The sequence below is a fragment of the Chelon labrosus genome (assembly GCF_963514085.1).
Source record: "Chelon labrosus genome assembly, chromosome: 7".
In the NCBI taxonomy this organism is placed as follows: domain Eukaryota; kingdom Metazoa; phylum Chordata; class Actinopteri; order Mugiliformes; family Mugilidae; genus Chelon; species Chelon labrosus.
This window is the reverse complement of record NC_140343.1, coordinates 29,307,799-29,328,536: the sequence shown is the minus strand read 5'-3', so window position 1 is coordinate 29,328,536 and position 20,738 is coordinate 29,307,799. Positions and strand designations below refer to the sequence as shown.

The 20,738-nt window shown below is 40.4% G+C and overlaps 1 protein-coding gene across 2 annotated transcripts in view; it reads right to left on the bottom strand.

The window, feature by feature from the left end:
- negr1 (neuronal growth regulator 1) overlaps window positions 1-20,738 on the bottom strand; it is a 134,043-nt gene that overhangs the window by 51,252 nt on the left and 62,053 nt on the right. For both annotated transcript variants that reach the window (XM_084548144.1, XM_084548145.1), the window contains exons 3-4: window positions 17,432-17,557; window positions 2,925-3,056 (exon numbers count right to left, since the gene is read on the bottom strand). In XM_084548144.1, the coding sequence (XP_084404270.1) occupies window positions 2,925-3,056; window positions 17,432-17,557 (258 nt within the window). The remainder of the gene's footprint in view (window positions 1-2,924; window positions 3,057-17,431; window positions 17,558-20,738) is intronic.

Genomic DNA, 20,738 nt, shown 5'->3' with positions numbered 1-20,738 from the left:
TCAACCGACATTGACTCTTCAAATCTCATTTCAGACTATACGCTCATCATCCTGCTCCTGCTGCTGTTGATAACACTGTCCAATAAACTGTCTGTTTTAGAATTATATTTTATAGCATGTCCAAGAAACCCACATGATGTGTTGCAGTTTGTCTGGGTGTGATACACAACCTAATTTTTCATTAGGAGAAAGCAGATCCAATGTATCAGAGTTTATATACAGTATTTTCCTTCTTTCTACAATATTCAGTATTCTAATTCTGAAGTAAACACAACTGAAATGTGATGAAAAATTAAAAAAGAAGGAAATCCTAAGTTATAAAAATGTAGAATTATGACACTTTGGTGGCTCAAATTTATTTTGTAAGATGAGGTAAAGCATTTTCATTGAATGTAAATGAATCAAAAATCTGTTCAGTGTTAATGTTTGCTAATGCTTCAGGTAGCTTCACTAGCTAGCTAACATATAGCTAACATTAGCTGGTAGATAACCACAGTGACTTCTAATATTGGTTTGATATCTATATTATACAGATTCAGAGCCCTGGCTGGATTTTCAGTTCTAGGTTGCATTTTGTAGCACTCCATCTCTGTTGTCTCTGCCTGTAATTAGCTCTGATCCAGCACTCAGTACCACTGGATCCAAGCTTCGCTTGAATTGCCAATTTTCAGACAGAAGAAGAGACATGCCCACAGACAATGATGTGCAAACACCCAGTCGTATATTTTGAAATACTTCGACATGCACGTGTATTTTACAGGTAGTGATACGCAGACAGTTCCGAATGTGCAGTGCAGAGAAAACCCACACGTTTGTATTGAAAACAGAACAGGTTAAATGATTAACAAATCCTTATGCTAAGATGTTTTTACTTAATAGAACAAATGCTGTTGTCCTGTCCTTGCAAAACTGCTAATCAATATTCAAAATGACTTTGGCTACTTGAGGCTGGCCTCAAAAGCTAGTCAGTAACTGTAGACCTCCATGTATTTTACCATGGATTCTAACATTATTTATATATTTTAACAACCATTAATTGAAGCAATAGCCTGGTACAAAAAATGGTTTTGGTCTCTATAGCTTGTTTTCTCATTTAGGACCACTGCACAAATGACTTATTTGTCCATAACTCACTCTCATAACTCCTAACACTTCAAATTATATCACAGCTTGAAGTAATGCATAATTTAGGGTGTGGTCGTTTTGAGTGACAGTTGTGTGTCCTCACAGATTGTGAGGTCTAGATGTCACTCACTCACTCGCCTCAGCTCTACTTCTTTGGCCATTATTGGATTTGTTGTTAGATCAGGCACGGCCAAGATGGCAACGGCCAGATAGAACACACGAAGCTTCAGAAGTTAACTTCAAGACTACTACGGGTGATGTCAGGGAAGGTTTGTCCATCTTCATATACAGTCAGTGAATGTACTACTTGTACTCAATCGAGAGCCTAAAGATTGCAATGCACTCAGTGTCTTCCTACTACATTCATTTCTGATAGATTTTTCTAGTTTCTCATGGACTCCCTCTGATGGATCCTTGTTCTCTATTGTGCAATCTCATTTGAAAAAAAATCTTGGAGTCATCCCTGGAAGCAAAGTCACTCGATCTCTCCTGTAACAAGGGGTTATGTAAAATGAAATATTAAATCGAAAGCACAACCAGTTTTCTGAAACCAATTTATGGAATAACATTAAAGGAGTTGCCAAAAGATATGTGGACCTCAGTGGTACAGATCAATAACAAAGAATAAGTATGTGGTCAATGACAGGAACAGCTCTGCAGCTCTGTCGACTTCAGATAGCTCTGGCCAGCAGACAAAAACTGCCTCAACACTTGACCAGCTACAGCACACTCCCACCCAAAGTGTCGCTCCGGTGCTCAGGCTCTTGTGACTTTGTCTGACAGCAAAGTAAAGTCGACGTAATCAATTCACCCAGTTTTGAAAACCAAAACCACATACCCCTGCTGTCTCACTTTAAAATTCAGGGCCTGACAATGACATGCCTTATCAGTCACTGAGAATATCGCCTTTGTTCTGTAACATAAAGACACTGCCGGTTGTCAGAACACTTTTCATCCTTGAACTCACGTCTCAATAGAGCTATAAATAGCTGGCCTCTAAAACTCCACTCAGGCCCAGCTCATTAGAGGCAGGCATTACACAGAAATAATGGCCAAACCAAAGACCTGGTTTTACAACAAAGCTAAAATGCGCTGACTGAATGAAATTGTCAAAACTGTGTATGAAATGAAATAACTTAATTTCTTAAAACCTGAATCCAAAAACCTGCACAATTACCTTTCAGGATATGAGTCAGTAACTGGGCCAGGAGTCTTTTTTATTTGCCCTCTTCATCCTGTCCTCTGTCTCTGTTGCTGATTGCCTGATAAGCTCTGCCAAAAGTGAGATTTAGCACAGGGCATCTATGCAGAAACCTCCATGAATAACAGTGAAGTAGAGGAGCACTTTTAAAAATAGAGGGAATGGCAATAATTGTCAAGAGCCCGGTCCAGCTCCTACTTACAAGCGCTGATTTCCATGTGACCATGACAGCTGAAGCCCAGTATCATTCATTATTGCCCTGGCTCCTCATTACTGTCTCCTCACACTTTTGAAAGACTCATTACCTGCATAATGGAATAGTGCTTAGAACAGTCAGACCTTTCCTTAGTGTGAATTAATCACCTACATGTGCAGACGAAAAGGGAATTCTCGCATTAAATATTAAGAAACTTCAAGCTTCAGCTTTTCACTTTTTCAAACTTCTAGAAGGTATACTTTCTTGAAGTGCAGCGTCAGGGACATGACACCAGTATCACTGGAGGCTGCCCCGGTGTCTTTCATGAGTTTGCAAGGCCAGTGTGCCAAAAAAAAAAAAAAAGGAAAGCTGAGAAAAGAAGAAAGAAAGAGATGTACTTACAGTTGACTGTGACTTTTACAGTTTTGGTGTCAGGAGAGGCAATGTCATTTAAAGCGCTGCATTCGTAGTCTCCAGCCTGGTCCCTTGTGATGCCGGTGATGTTAAGATATTCGCCACTGTCATACTTCCTGGCTGGAAATAGAAAAATAGAGGCAAAGTGCTTACACTGTGTCTACACAGAATACCAACAAAACACACATGCACACACTCGGTATTCTATAGCCTATGGTTAGCACGTGGAAAGCTCTCATTTGAGGTAAACAGCTTTCAAGTTTAGCTGAGTAGAAGATGCAATACGATTAGCCATCTTATTGAACTCCTGATTACCTTCCTTGCATCTGAAAATAGCAGCAGATGAGCGGCGAATTGATCTACTCATATTGATATAGTGGCAGGAAATGATGGTGTATTCCCAGGCATTCACTCATCATTTGCTCAACCCCAGATCAAGCTGTTAGAGCTACGTCCTGCCAGACATACAGATTTGATACCTCAATGCACATGTCAGCACTTTATAGTTAGCTGGCGGTGCCAAGGAGGACAGGAGCAGCAAAGCGCCATGACAGGCACATCGGCGGGAGTTTGGTGCACTGAAAGAGCGCGGATACACACAAATATGTCCACTCAACAACGGTTATACTAAATGTTAATAGTTACAGAGGATAGACTCAAGCTCACAGAGAAAATGTATTGATACATTTAAGAAAACAATGAGAGACAAGACGGCGTCCAAAACAGTTCAGGTAGTCTTGACGAATAAATACACAGGTGAGGTGAATTTAAGTGTTCTCAACTATATTAAATCTAATAGATGTATAACTGTAAGTTAGAGTGTGTCTGTGTGACTGCAACAAAAGCTGGAAAGTAAACAACAGCTTTGAGACACTTTTATCCGCAATAAAAGAATGTAAATGAAGCTTGTGTCAATCAACATTACTGGTATGGCACTCATTGTATTATTCAGCATTAGAGCTGCAATGAATAGCCCGTTCGTTGATGGATAGAAAATTAATTGACAACTAATTTAATAATCAATTCATCATTTAAGTCATTTATCAAGGACTCCATGGTTCCAGCTTCTCATGGCGAATTTGATGCATTTCTTTGTCATGATTAAAGCTGAATATCTTCCAATATGAATTCATCATGATCTGCATTTTACACAATTTCACTGACATTTTATAGAGAAAATGATAAATGAGTTAATAAGCATTGAAAATAATCATTAGTTGAAGCTCGATTTAGCATATTAAAACTGACTACAGTGAGAGCAAATAAAATGATTCACCCCTGTGTGGCATAATCTGCTAGACTTAAGTCCAAGTCTCGATAATGACAGCCAATAAACCACCTGCAGATGATTACAAATATTACTAGCGATGTTCATCAGTGATTTGTTAAATTATCATACATATCAGGCATTAATAATTACTTCTAAACTTAGATATAGCATTTAACTGTGTGTGTGTGTGTAATAAATGGTTACAGGATCTCAGCAGGCAGCTCTGTGTACATTTGGAGAGACTGTGGCAAATTCTCCCCAGACCACAATTAATTTCCAACCCAGTGGTGCTCAGTGTGAAATCTATTTATATTCAGCTTTTCAGGGTGGTAATGAGGGTTTGGGATAGAAGATGCACGGCCGGATTTGGAAGGCATGGGGATCAAACAGAGTGCACCATCAAGCAAAACTGAGCTCAACATGCTGTTCAGAAAGCCACGGAGACCCGACACTGACTCAGCAATATCTCACAAAAGAGGAGCCAGAATCAAGACAATCCATGCATCAGGAGTGAAATCGCTGCCATTCTCCCATGCAAGAGACCCGAATTCTTATATAAGGCCACTTCCTTATTCTGCAACCCTGGTGGCTTTTTATCTGCTAACTACTACGTCAAAAAAACTTGAAGGCACTGCCGATAATGAGCTTTCCCGTCTTTCCTTACACTGCTGTTGTGGTGACTATGGAGTCCAAGAGTCTTGGCAAAGATATTCATGGCTACACAAACAACAGCAAAAGAACAAAAAGAAGAAATGTTTGAAAAACTGATCCATAAACAAGCACCGGATGTGTCTGAAAAACAGACCTGTTAATATGCCGAGGAGCACAGGGAAGGAGACATAACAGAATAGGGCCCTATTTTTTGGCAGTGTATGGCACATGACTGGGCTTTGCACCAGTGAAGAAGCATTTTCAGTGGATGCACACCGTTTTATAATTGAATCCCTCTAAGGTAGGAGGAGATGTGCAGTATAGTGTGTCAATATAGTGATCAAATGGTGCAGCGCAGGTTTGATGTCATAAATAACAGGGATTTCTGCAGACTAGTTTAATAGGGAGCAATGCCATGTCTTCCTCTGTCATGTATGTATACAGAGACTACCCAGGGGATGTGTTGTAAATCAGTGCTTTTCCTGAATGCTGCTGCTGAAATCAGTCCCAATGTCAAGGATCTTTATAGGGGATCAACTATTAAGTGCAACTGAGGGACAGATTTCAACACTGGCTTCTTCAGTTCTGAATAACTTAGTATATTTTAAATAAATGTAACCTCTAAAGTTTGGCTGATGTGTAAATTGTTCTGGCTGTAGCTTCAATGAAAGTCATTGGCTGTGCAGTGGCCCGGCTGAGACCTACAGCCCGAGTGTTACAGCTTGAATTAAAGTTATGACAGATGCAGAGGGATCCGAAATTATCTGTTCCACTGAATAAGTAGGTCTCCTGTTAAGCGAGCTAGCAGAGCAAGCACCTCTCCTCTGCCTGTTAAGAGACATTACATCTAGCTCAGTAATGTGCAAAAGAACACTGAAGGATATTTTTAAGAACAGCCATAGGATTATGTGTTTATGGAATAGCCTGTCAATTTAAACTGCACAGAAAATACTGAGACTGCGTCTTGTCTTATGTGAAGAAAATCTTTTTGGTTAACCGAAACAATGAGATATAACTTCTGTTTGGAAAAAAAAGAGACTTAGATCTTATTCTAGCTCCAGGCACTGTCCATTTTGTCCACATTTACAATTGTTACAATTGTACCATTTCAGAAGGAACACAAACATTGTAGTCTGGATATGGGCAAGAAATCTGTAAACCCTGAGATGTGTGGTCATAAAGGCGAGTTAAAAGCTCTATAAATGATGACACTGCTACTGACAATGAATTTTTACAAATCTCCAACAGTTTTGCAGCTCTTCTTTGCACCCGTGTGTATCTGTAGCATTCAATACACCATTCACAGAAATAAATCCTATTGCTAGCACGTACAGTAACTGGCATGTGTGTTAGTGCACTCATGTTAACTGCATATGGCACAGCTAAAGCTGGGTATGAATATCCACATGCTGCAAACAGAGCATTTATGGGTTCTTAAGGACTATTAGTGGCTGTACTTTGTCTTGCTCGCTGACTGAATACAGTGATCAATACTACACATCACAGCACACACACAGCAGGGTTATGTCTGTTGCATGTGTTTTATTGTGAAACACTCTGTCACGTCTGCTCTAGATAGGAGCAGCATAAATAAACTTTATTTAGCTACTTACGTAATATAAAAGAACTGACACCCCAATACCCTAAGTAGTTGCACTACACGACTGATCTAAGCATTGGCTTTAATGCACACCTCCACTGTATTTCTCCGTAGTGAAGAATTATGATACGCAGGCTGTAGAAATCCACTGTGTGCACTTGTGTCTTTTAGTAGGGCAATGAAATCAAAAGCACTGACCCATGAGGCCAGGTATTCTTGTTGCTTCCAATACCATTTACCCAATGGCTGAATCAAATGCCGTAGTCTCCCCGGGAAAGCATAAGAACTTCTTTTCACATCCTAAGAAACACACTCAATCACATATTTGCCACCGGGGGAAATAAGTTTGATAGGGTTGATTAGAGCAACCACTGCCTGAAAAACAATATGTTCTAAAAATCTAACTTTAATATAAAAAACTGTAACATATGCACTATGAGAGGGTGGTGTGACCACCGTCACTTCTGCTTAACAGTGTTGAACAACAACTTGTCCTGAAATAGTTTTATGGGCAATAAGAGATTGGGTGCCATCGACTTGACCTCCAGTCTAGCCTAAAACTGTCAACCGCTCCGCTCATTTGCTCTGGTGGCAAATCCAAGTACAATCTCCCTGGCTTACTCTGGCATACATACATGCAGGGAAGACCCACGGACCCGTTGTTGTTACTATATTTTAGTTTCACCAGGATATAAGCAGACACATCTTTTATTTCAAATAACAAAAACGCAAACCAAAAATGTTTTCTTGCCAGCAGAAGACTACTTCACTCTACTGAACATCCTGACCTGTCTCATCTGATAGTGGCTGATTTGATTTGGTCTGAGGTCGTTCTTCAAGGCTGTGCTTCTGATGTCCAATTTTACAGCCCACTTTTTCCACAAGACTAAAAATGTATTGGATTTTTCTTTTCGTGCATACTTTTAGTTTGGAAACAGCACAACGTCAAGTATAGACACAATGAAACGTGACAGAGTTAGAATGCTAACAAAATCTCAAGAATCAATGGAGGAAAACTGAAGAGGGTATCCTTGTGCTACAAACAAGTGTTCCATTCATGATAAGGGAACTGGTGCCAAATGGGTCATCTATGCACGGTTAACCATTCGATTTAGAAATGAAAGCACTGCATTTGATATATTAATTGGAGTCGATTATGCCAATCAGATGGCCTATCAGGCTTTATGTGGTGATGGACAATGGAGTAGCAGTGATGTAGTCACAGGCAACATCTGAGTGCCACTGAGATGAATTTGAAGTTGTAGTCAAAACAGTTATGGTTTAGTCCCAGTTGGTGTGCACTATACTAGACATAGCCTCAAGTCTGGTACCTCATCCACTAGTTCAGTCTATATTTCAATCACAGACTGTATATAATATGGACAATGTGTCTCCACTTCCTTGCATTAGAAGGTCTGATCAGAGTCTGTGGAGCCATGCAGAACCGCGATATCAATGACCTGGCCACACTTCCGCCAGAGTCACTCACGTTTTTGTTTAATTAATACTACGCTCTGTTCTACCTCCACCAGAAATGTTAGTGGATTATGCACTGTACTTATTTATTTAATTACTTTTTCCAGCTCTCACAGTCCTACATGGACCGCTTCACGTAATGGTTGGCATGGCAACTGGTATTGAGTATGCATCAGCATTATACCTAAAATACCATGTACATACATGCCCGTGTACAGCACAGGAAAAACAAAGAAAAAACATGTTTGAAAAAATGTATTTGACTGCTCTTAAGTGTTTTAGTTTGGCCCAAGTCCCATCCACGAACATGGAGCGGGTGGAGCTTATGATCTGTACTGCAGCCTGTCACCAGGGGGAGCTCTACTTGCTTTGTTCCACTGTCCATCTTTATACAGTCTATTTGCCACTTTATGAAAAAGTAAAATAAAATAAAGAAGAAGAAAGACAGTTTGAGACTAAAGCAACACTGTTTGAGTTTCAGCTTTTAAAAACAGCATACTGGATATAAAGAGTTCATGGGTTGTAGCTAATAAATATTAAGCAATTTTTTTGAAGTTACTGCAATGCAAGAGAGACATCAGAGTAGATTTGTGTATGATCACTGATCTGAGGCAGAATGAGTGTTAAAGGTAGGTTTCAAGCTTGTGCTTAAACAGCAGCACCAGCTCTTAGCCATATTAGATTGTCTAAGAAAATGAAAAGCTCAAGAAAACTTTTCATCCCACACAACTAAAAGAGGACATGAGCAAGTTAGACAAGACCATGAAGTGCTTTCAAGTCAAGAGAAAGAATATTTAAATCCATACATTTCAAAGTGTCTGCTATGAAAAAGGTCTTTTAAATTGTATGGCTATACAATAAATGCAGTGCTCAGTGAAAATGGCAGAACCATGAAAAACTGGTGTAATAATGACTCCCACATTCAACAGTACTTTAGTGATATCCACAGGTGGCATGTAGACTTTCAATTAAATGGATGGCACTAAATAACCTGGTTGGCAAGTGTTGACAATTGTGAAGAAAATCAGTTCAGTACGAAAATAACTTCTAATGACATCTCTGAGATGGTCAAATGTTAGTGAAACCTTTTTACAGCCAAGGGATCACGATGATTATATCAGTTTTGCCATGTCCACAAAATGCCACCGAGCCCTATCAGACTTTTATTGTGTTTTTACAGCCCTCATTCCTGTTTTTCCTGTTCATCAAATGTTATGTTTGAGGGACTCTGCTTTTCCTTTTTTTCTGTGCTGTACACAGGCATGTACGTACATGGTGGTTGCTGCTCAAAAATGATAAAACATAGCTTTAAACAATCCAATCTAAAATCTAATATCAAGTTTAGTCATTGAGTCAAAGAATCTATGGATGTAATGTGCCCACTGTAAAAGATCTACAACAGTAATAACTACAGAGCTGAATTTAGACGATAAATATCTTCAGTAATGAGAGTTCATACAGATGGCACACAGAGGTTGAACAGGTAAATGATTAACTATTAGAATAATAATCTGTGAGTAAGTGTATAAGTAAATCAGAAAAATCACCTTTAGCTACAAGGTTCAATTTGTGCCATCAATGTCAAGCATAGATCAATCAAGCAGAGCACACAGAGTGCAGATTGAAATGCGGGCAGGCACAATAAGGACTTTCCACTGAGCAATTTTGATTGCAATTGCGGAGAACATTGCAGAAACATGGCTTACTCTCTGTTTCTCTGTCTTTGCTGCCAAATTAATTTTTGCACTAGAAATGCACGCGTCTCTAATCTGTAATAAAGACATCCAAAAGATGCTGCCATTTGCACAGAGTGGCGGTTGGATGAATGTCGGGAAAAGATGAAAAGCAAAAAGCAAGTTTTGTAAAAAGCCAGAATGGAGGCCACATAAGTAAGACAATACACCATTGTTTAGTTCTTTGGACACTCAGGGGAAAACAAATTTGGTGCCAAGTAAAAAGTTAAGAGTTATAGGGTTGAATGTGAGTTTAGACTTGAAACATTGTGGATTATAGTGTCTGGACATTTCATTTATTTAAGTGAGATAGCTAAAAGGCTGTAAAATACTGACATTTTAAAAAATTGTTAAGATGTTGCTTAACTGACACATTTACATTTTAAAACTCCAATTAGGCTGTGATCTTTTGAATATAAATTTTAAAAAAAGAGAAAGAAATGAAGGCCAATATATTATTCTCATCTAGGATCTAGTTGCATCATCCTACACTGGCTGCAAATGACATTCCTATTGATTAGAGCTGGAAGGGGGCTTCGTAAAGGTCATAGAAGCCATTAAACATGAATCCCTTTGTCGGTGGTGTATACTTGAAGAGCATTATATGTTGAGTGTTCAACCTTGACATTATAGTCAACCAGCAAAATATTATGTATTCAGGAAAAAAAGTAACCTCTACCGCTGGTAATATAAAACCACAGAGGGACCAAACATGATTTGTGTGTGAGAGCATGCTGAGAGATATTTGAGAAACTGACAGAGGGCCCTCTCACCAGAGGGAGATGTCACTCTAAGCAAATTAAAGAAATCATAGCAAGGTTAATTCCGTATTCAGTGCCAATGCTAAGTGCTGTTGCGGTAAGCAATTTACCACATTGTGTAGGGGAGCTGCGGGTACACTTCCTTCAGGGCTGCAATACACAGATAGGGCAGGCATCGCTGAAGAATCCATTATAGCATAGAGCAGCATTTTCTACATCAATTTATCCTTTTAACTCCTGAAAATGGAGAACAACCCACGCTGCTACATTGTGCACTGCTGCCTTCTGGCCCCAACTCAAGGTGTGGGCCGGAGGTAGGGGTAGAATCACACAGTCTGCAGGGCCAGTCTGAAAAACAGACTGTTAGTCCGCCTTGATACATAACCCATTCCCCGCTCCCTGGCTGTCAATCTGAGGCTACTAAAATCCAGAGAGTGGAACTGGGCCAAAGGGGCCTAAAGCCATGTCTGATTGGATGTGCTGCCACCTCCGTGACCTGTAGAATTACCACACTGTTATTTTCTGCTGAGATATTTAGTCAAATGCACCGCAGACAGGGAGGCACACTTTCAGGTGCTGAACCGGTTAGAGGAATGTTTGTGAGTGTGTGATTAGACAATCCTTAGACAAGAGTAGCAAACATAATTTGGAAAATGAGCATGTAATGTAACAGAGTAAACTCAGGAGAACAAAGCCATTAGTTAGTCCAGGGAAAGGGGGAGGGGGAAATGTGGAATAGCGGTCAGAGAAGCAGGTTTGGGACTGTGAATTCAGTGGGCCGATCCCCTCAGTGTCCACGACTGACTAGGTTTAAGCAAGAATGTAAATGCACTAAACTGCTTCCTGGGTGTCTTGTATGGTCGCCCACTGCTCCAATTCTGTTCACTTCAATGGGTTAAATGCAGAGAAAAAATACTTAAAAGAGGACACATACACCAATCAGCCACAGCATTAGAACCACTGACAGGACAAATGAATAACATTGACCATCTTGTGACAATTCAATGTTCTGCTGTCAAACTTTTGGACCTGACATTCATGTGGATCTTACTTAGACATGTAGCACCCACCTAGACCAGACCAGGCACCCCACTCCATAGCAATGACACTCCTTGATAGCAGCAGCCATCCCAGCAGGATGTAGCCACACAAAAACAGTTTAGGAACAACTCAAAAGACCCCCACAAACAACATTGTGTTGCCAGACACCACAGGACACCCTCAGAAGGTCCATTCTCCAATGAGACAATTGTTTTGGAGGCACAAGGGAGACCTACACAGTATTAGGAAGGTGGTCACAATGTTATGCCTTATCGGTGAATACATTCATTCATTCATTCATCTTCTGTAATCTTCTGAGCCTAACCCTGCTGTCATCGGGCGAGAGGCGGGGTACACCCTGGACAGGTCTCCAGTCTATCTCAAGGCTAACACAGAGAGACAGACAACCATTCACACTCACATTCACACCTACGGCCAATTTAGAATCACCAATTAACCTAATGAGCATGTCTTTGGACAGTGGGAGGAAGCTGGAGTACCCAGAGAGAACCCACGCAGACACAGGGAGAACATGCAAACTCCACACAGAAAGGCCCAGCCGGCCTGGATTCGGTGTATATACACGTCAAATAAATTATTTAGTCTCTGATCTGCGTGTTGCATCTAATATTTAATTTGTTTACTTAAAACTGGAAGTGGTGTGTCTTTGTGTAGTAGAAATATGTGGTAAATAAGGCCTACATAAAAAAGGCTCTGGTAGATGAATTCCTCAATATCAGAGGACTTTGGGGTCAAAATAAAAAGCTTTTGTACTCCATTGAATTGAACCAGCTGAACAAAAAGACTCCATGCCACAGCTCAAATGCTTATTGTTTAAGTTTGTACTGTTAAAAACAGTCACTACAAATCATGGGAACTGGCTCAGCATGACGAGTTCTGCCAACACATGAAAGCTTAACATAGAGCAGTGTGTTGCTTAACTACACTGCTACAAGAATGGGAAGAAACACCTCTAGCAAAGTTAGTATTCTAAAGACATAGACATCCAGTTCTAAAGAATATCACAGAATCAAAACAAACCCTATAGTGTGTCTAATCTTTAACCATCCATGTAGAAGTAAGCAATGGACACACGAGTTTAATCCAGGTACAATGCAAAGGAATGTATGTAACTCAAGCTTGAACTAACTAAAGCTTTGAATGTTCATAGTAGCCTTTCATGTCCTTGAAAACTACTTGTTCAGCTTCATTACAATGGTCTAAAAAATGAGAAATATTTTAACTTTCATTTAAAGGGACATACTGTCAAAAAGCACTGCCTGGACAGAATTCCTCTCTGGCTACCAACTGCCATTAAATCACGTAACTGTAGTGTGGCGATAGTCTGCTTTTAAACATGTACAGACACTCCAATAAAGCATGTGCCTATTGAGCACCTCTTTAGGTAGCAATGCTCAACACTTCAACAGCTGAATGGGAAAGTGTTAGACACGGCTCCTGGTGTTGATATCTGAAATTTGAAATGCAGTGCCTAACTCTTTATCTTTAACCCCCCGTCATGTTCAGAGCATGCTCAAGTGTCAGCCCTTGAACTGCACATCAGTTCATCGCAAAGTATGAGAAAAGGAACACTGCCGAATAAGAGATCCCCAGTGAACAGACAGCCAAAAACCTGCTTAGCATGTCCTAAAGAGCTGCCAACTTCCAGTGCGGCATGACAGACACAAGTCAAGGTACGTAGCAGTGATATAAAGTTAAGTTTTAATAATTCATTGCAGCATGCACATAAATATCGACTACTATTCAGGACTGAGTAACTTCCATTGGATCCATGGTGCTTGTGCTGTACTGAGTTGTCAATGTCGAGGATCCTGCTGCCTGTTTCCCTAGGGTGTGATTTGGGGAATATGTTCCACATGCACCTAAATGAAGAGGCAAAACAAAACACATACAGTATTGATAAATGTGCAGTAGCTGCTTGGGACGAGAGGGAGGAAAACACAACCCAGCTGAGTCCTATCGCAAGAAACAATCAAATATGTATTCTAGGATTCCAGTCAGCCTTTTCAAAGGTCACACTTCTATCCCATGGATTCAAATCTCAGTGGAAAAAGCTTATCAAAGCAATTTTCTCAGCCATCCACAAAACCAAAGCAGATTGAAACGGACTACGTTAAAGGCTATTTCACTACCCTCTCTATGACCTATAAAAGAGCGGTGAGGAAACACAGCACAGTACTCCACACGTAGGCATTACTCTGAAAGACTGGCATGTCACCAATGCCATTGTAAGGTTTGGCAATAAAGTAAGCAGGGTTGTCAAGAGCTAAATTAATAACGACAGAGAGGCTGCTGGGTGCATTACGATGTACTCCGTCTAATGGCGCTTCCTGTTGAAATGTATATTTTATTTAACCATACAAGTAGATACAGGACATGTTTTAATGACATCACTGAGGAGCTGGGGGGAAGGAAGGGATTCCATTAATACACACTAAACTAGGCAGTTTTTATTACTTTAGAATATGGTAGTTGAGAAATACCACTGGAATTTTCAGTGAAGGAACCCCTGCTCAAGGGTACATCAACAGTAAGGTCAGAGAGAGCATGAAATATCAACTTTGCACATCAATCACGCTCCTCCATTTGACAGAGGGACTTGAGCGGGCACCATAAGCACCCTGATCATGCCGCAGTCCTCTCAAACTCTTGAGGACTTCACCATCAAGAACAACTTTTGCATGGCTAATTAAACTGCAACAGAAGACGGCAATAATTCTTTGTGCACATTAAAGCTATGACATATGCTGGTGCCATTCCTCCTCCCAGTAGCATGTCAACAAAGATGATCTGTGTTCCTCAAATACTCGCTGTTTTTCAGTTTGCCTCTGCCTAATTGAAGAACATGCATTGACTTTCTATGCGCAGATACTGAGCCAAATTATCGTCTCAATAAACAGTTTATGGCCACACTTCACTGGATGCACAAAGTTTATTATTAGCTGGCAGTTTGCTGGCTGGCAGCGAGGAGAGAAAAGGGGAGAAAATGCAAACACAAAACAGTCGGAGTGGGAATAGAAACTTGACAGTCAGTCAGGGCAATTTATCATTCTGTCAAACTTCACTGACTGCTGCAGCAGAACTATCTACAGTGCGAAAAATCCCCACCCCCGCTCCAAAATGGCTGAGTGTTGAAGAGAGTGAGGCCAGAAAATCAAACTAGCCATTTAGACATGTTTGTCACTTTATAGCCACTGCACCTGCTTGGCCTCTTGCCAGTAAAAGCCATTGCTCCTGCCAAATACAAGGAGACAGAAATCTGTGCTGGGGGTGTAATAATCAGCTATTGATACTGATACTATAATGCATCAGGTCAAACTAGTAGTACACTTAAAATTACATTAAACTTGATGAAAACCAAGATGAAATATGAAATATGATAAAAAAAATAAAATAAAATATGCCCTTCTGTGTCTCTACATCTGTTGTTGTGGTCTCATCAGCCTGCCCAGTCTTCATGGCCTCCTGCAGCTATCCACTCCTACCTGAATGAACAATTCTCCAACCTGCATATGATTCTTCTTATATTATCAAACTGTCATGTAACATCATCAGCTATATGCTGTATTTGTATCATCATCAGATTCCACATGTACGCTTTAGTCATATATGTGTATCTATGACAGATGTATGTTTATCTCGTTTCTCCTGCTGTTCTCTTCTCTCTTTCTTCTGTCTGTACCCGGCTGGCCTTAGGCAGATGGGTCCCTCCATATGAGCTGGGTTCTGCTCAAGGTTTCTTCCTGTTAAAAGGGAGTTTTTCCTTGCCACCGTCGCCTTCAGGCTTGTTCTGGGGGTTTCAGGCCGGGTTTTATAAAGCGTCTTGAGACAATTTGTATTGTTATTGAGGCTATATAAATAAAATCGAATAAAATTGAATTCTTAACTTGAGTGGTTAGTGCTGATGCCTCAAAGCAAGAAGCTTCTGTCCAGACCGACTGGGCCTTTCTGTGTGGAGTTTGCATGTTCTCCCTGTGTCTTGTGTGGGTTCTCTCTGGGTCTCTGTGGTCAGGAATCTGGGTACTCCGGCTTCCTCCCACCATCCAAAGACATGCTTGCTAAATTGGCCGTAGGTGTGAGTGTGAGTGTGAATGGTTGTCTGTCTGTCTGTGTTAGCCCTGAGATACACTGGAGACCTGTCTAGGGCGTAGGGTCACATTTTCGTGCAACTTGGTTTTTGTTCGTATTTCCTGTATTTGCTTGTGTTCTGTTTATTTATTTGCAGCTTGTTTCTTTCTGTCGAGCATGTGTACATATATTTGAGTGACAGATTTTGGCTAAAAACTCTTAATTCCAAAATAAAAGATTGTTATGATTCAGCATTTCCCAAGGATTAGTTTAAAATCCCTTCGGTCTGATTTTATAAATTGCTTAAAAAAGCAATGCATTTATGACTATATTTACAGCCTGATATTTGCATGAATTCGGTTCATGGTGTAATTTCATGTCAGTTCATTCAAGGTCTGCTACTATTTGATGGATCATTCATAAATTAGATAAACCCTATGCTGTTACTGAACATTCAAACCACCTTTGCAGAGGTTGGTGCAGACTTCTCTGCATACCCAGTCGAGTTAATGGTATTCCATCGATAGGTAATTAGCCTATTACAACCTTTCAGTTGTATCACGTTCTTTGGACAAATCACTCACAATACAACTGACTCTAAGATCCTGTGGCAAATGGCTTCTTTTTTGATGTGCTAGGAGACAGTCTGTGATTACATTTAGTCCTGGACCCCTTTCATTTGACCAGCATATCATTTCTTCTCTGGCATACTTCAAAGTGCGGACGCTTCAAAGTAGAATGAGTGACTGCCACTCGGACTCTGAGGATGGCTCTTTTGATCATCTTCTGAAAACTCCCCTAACGCAATCAGGGCAAGCACACCAGAGAGGAGGATTTGACAGCCATAAGATAAATGCAGTCATCCTCACAGCGATCAGATAAGCGCAGCATGCTCTAATCCATTAATATGAAAATGAGGGAGGACTGGAAGTGGCTGGGTGGGGGCTTGCTGAAACAGTTAAATGTTCTGGAACGAGTTTTCAAAGGAAGTATTCAACATTCAAAGCAGCAGACATGAGCCACCTAAATAAATTACAAGGATAATGATTTTCTTTAACTGATAGTTTACAAATTGCCAAAGCAAAAGGTCTCTCTGCGGTAATCTAAATTTATTTTTCAATCATAAACATGTTTGATTTAGTACCTTGAACAAGTTGCTAGCTTGAAATATCTTAATTTCCAAATAGCTATATATTCAGTCTGTTTTGATAGTTAATATAAATATATTGTTAGAAACAGCTTATTAGATGAATAAACTGTTATTTATTCAGGAAACACAGGCTACTCATCATTTTAGCATTACATTTCAGTCCGAACAAGCTGCTCTTTAATATTTGATATGAATGCATTTGTGGCCAGCATTTGTTTCTTATGTGCTTTACTGCAGTTCCAGCAGCTCGACATGTCTCATTACGTGGGATGCACCAGTGTATGGATGAACCTAAACTCAGGGCAGTGAGTCAGTATGGTTTGACTTTTTGTTTTTAATTCCAAGGCTTGATCCAGACATCCTCAAAGATGACTTGAGGTTGAGTGGAGATGCATGCTATTTTTAGGCACATAAATATGTCAGTGCCTTATGTTACCCTTGTTCCTCTCTAGTTGTTTAGACTTGAGATAAGATTGCTGGTAAGTAAATCTTAACTGGTCCTAGTTTATCTGAGAAAAACACTGAGGTAGCCATTTCACCCCACTGTCATGAATCCATACAATCGCATTTAAAGCTCATTGCATCACCTATTGATCCTAGCCTCTTCGTTTCCGCTCTCTATCCATTCATCCATCCATCCATCCATCCATCCATCCACCCATTCACTCATCCATCCATCTCATCATTCATTAGCATAAGTTTGTGAGAGGTGAAATGAACTCACCTAATGGGGTTATGTGTCTCCAGGAAATGGTTGGCTCGGGTTTCCCACTGGCTGTACAGATGAGCGACACATTGTTGCCCTCGTTTACAGTGATGTCAGAGGAAATGTCATATATCTTGGGAGGAACTGCAAAGAAAATAGAAGGAAAAAATGATTAGCATTTAAAACAGAGACCTCTGGTTCACCCACCAATGCCTTCTATATCTAGTGGACACTTTACAGTGATACGTTTTTGGTTAAGTAATAAGGCTTAAATTCCCCCCCTTACTACTGCATGTAAAACCTCACAATGTGCCTTACATGCACGCTCCATGATTTAGCCTGACATTGCCATCTTGTTAAATATTCTCTGTGAGGGGTAGGATTTGATTTTCCCCTTGCCAATCACTCGCATCCAGCTGCTCTGATGACTTTTTCACTGATGACTGAAGTTACATTATTTAGTGTGCAGCTAGTTAGATTAAGAAAAGACAATTTGCCTGGTAAAAATAAATAAGGTGTAAAAGGTGGAAGTATTTTGATGTAATAAAAAATAGAGTAGGCCATTGCTTTTGCGTATTAGGACACAGCAAAGTGTTTATTTTAACATGGAGTAGCTTTTAATTTACCCAGAACAAATAATTATTTGATCCCCAGACTGAGCCAGCAGGCTCATTCACCAAATAAGGTCTTAATTGACTATACAGTCCTGCTCCATTCTAATATGCCATAGTTAGTTAAGCCCCATCCACACAGAAAGTGATCTGCACATTGGCCATCACTTCATAGCTGACATTTTTTCCACTAGTAACCTGAGTTCACCTGATGCAGCAAGGTAAATTTGAAGGTAGGAACCAAAGTCATGGACAGTGTTTCCATATGATAAATGTAAAGGTAGATGTGTAGGGAACTTAATATGCCAGTCAACTGCATCGACCCCTCTAATCACCTCGAAGTTGATCTTAGTTCAACTTGGTATGCGCCCACTTCACGTCGGCGAAGGTTTTTTGAGTTTCATCGCTACAACTAGGATTTGGCTTTCATTAAAATGGTTCCACTGTCTCTCATCAGCACGTAGCTGCTAGCCACCTCCTCTGTGCCCTTTTAGTTATTTAGTGTATCGTGCGAATCCAAGAGCTTTGAACACGGGGACACAATGAAATAGACCATGGAAGTCACTTGCATTACTTAAAAGTTTGTCAGAGAAGAACATAACTTCCTATATCAGATAGCAAATAGAGGACTTTTTCACCTGGCCCAAGCACTGCAGATAAAAGCCCCCCCCCCCCCCCCAAAAAAAAGACCATTTCTTAAAACACAGCTAGAGAGCAGCACTTAAATCATCATACAGTACAATGAGTAATAAAACATGACATTGACATAACTGCACAGAGATCTCTGACTCATGGCTAAGATCTGCTCAATTCTATAGCTGTTTATATTGGTTTGACTTTTGATAGCACTGATGAAACGTTGCTACACCGATCAGTCACAACATTAAAACCGCCAGGCACCCCCAACCCATAGCAATGACACTCCTTGATGGCAGCAGCCATCCCCAGCAGGATGCAGCCTGACACAGGCACATACAAAAACAGTTAAGGAACAAGTCAAAAAAACATGAAGAACAGCACAAGGTGTTGACCTGGCCTCCAAATTCACTAGATCCCAAAGTGATCAAGTATCTGTGGGATGATCCACAGAGGCCCCTCCCCTCAACCCATAGGACCCAAAGGCCCCCACTAACAACATTCTGTTGTCTGACACCACAGGACACCCTCAGAAGGCCCATGTCCATTCTCTGATGAGTCAGAAAAGTTTTGGAGGAACAAGGGAGACCTACATAATGTTAGGTGGTCACATTATGCCTAATATGTGAATATACATACACAAACAATTGTATTGAATCCAATATTTAATTTGTTATGCCTGATCAGTGTATAATCTCAACTTTTAAAGCAATGATAGCAAGTCTCTGACATTAAGTTAAATTCATCTTTAATATTGAAATATATCATTATGAATAGTAACTGAGCTGATGAACTAAATCAGACCTTTTTTAGGTGTTTTGGACATAAATCAGAAGTAAGACCCTAAAAAGTGCATTTGTGAAAAAGTGAAAATCTTTTCCATTGAGGGCAACTCATCAGCAGTCCCTGCTGGACATCACTTACAATCATAATTGCCAGGTTTCTGGCCACTTAAACCCTCTTGGAGCTTTGATGTTGAAAGCTTCGATATTTAGGCTGCTCAGAACCCAGAGACATATAAGGCCACCCACAAAGGCATTTAAACACATTTAAATAAGCACACATGCAGGTACATGTGAGCCCGCACACACATACAGGCTTATGAGACACTATTTTAATCTGCAAGATTTGAATCTCACAGGGAGCTTTCCTGCAGTGGACTGTGCTATACAGTAATGGATTCTCAGTCATCTGCGTCCAACTATTCTACCCTCTGATCCTGCGGAAAAACTAACAAAAGAAAAGTTGATTCAACAATTTCCAGAGTTCCTCTTCAGACCCACTAATACTTTTTGGAGTCACAAGGCTTCCTTTGACATTGAACTCTGTCCGGTTTCACTGCATCCACCCTGCATTCACTTTATTAAAAGCCAAAATACAGTGAGCTAAAAACAGACAGTATGAATAACGCAGCATCTACTCAGCACTGACTTTATTACATTTGAAGTTTAGCACTCATTTTACTCAGATATTGCACAGGCAAGTCAAAAAGTAATAAACACAATTTTCACTGTGCTAAAAGTAAGCATCGATGGTCTAGACCCTATAAACTGCATTGAATTGATAATCTATCATCAACATTAAGGTGGCCATTAACTGTGTACTCTAATTGTCTATTACAAGCAAAAAGTCTACAGTCAAATACAGGATGAGGCATCATTAAAAGCTTCCACACACATAACTGGAATCTCTGGGACTTTCAATTTCAAATGGTACCACTTCAGCCTGTATTGACCCAGTGTCATACAGACAGTGCCCACAACAACACCAGGTAGTGCACATGAACACATTCACAGCACATTCACAGCGTTCTCTGTTTTGTGGGGGGAGAGGTGTTGTTTCTGATCAACTGATCTGGATCTAAATGAGAGACAGCGCAGGCCTTCAGTTGGAGACGTCCAGAGGCGATGTTGAATCTAGGTTATTGCTTGTCAGAGTCCTGTGTTTACTTGCTGTAGGACCCCAGTGTTGACACATCTCCTCAGTGTCTGATAGCACAAAATTGAAAATGTTGGGGTTGTCTACTGATCCTATCTCTCCTTGGCAGGGACTGAGGGGTTTTCAAAGGTCTAGATGAA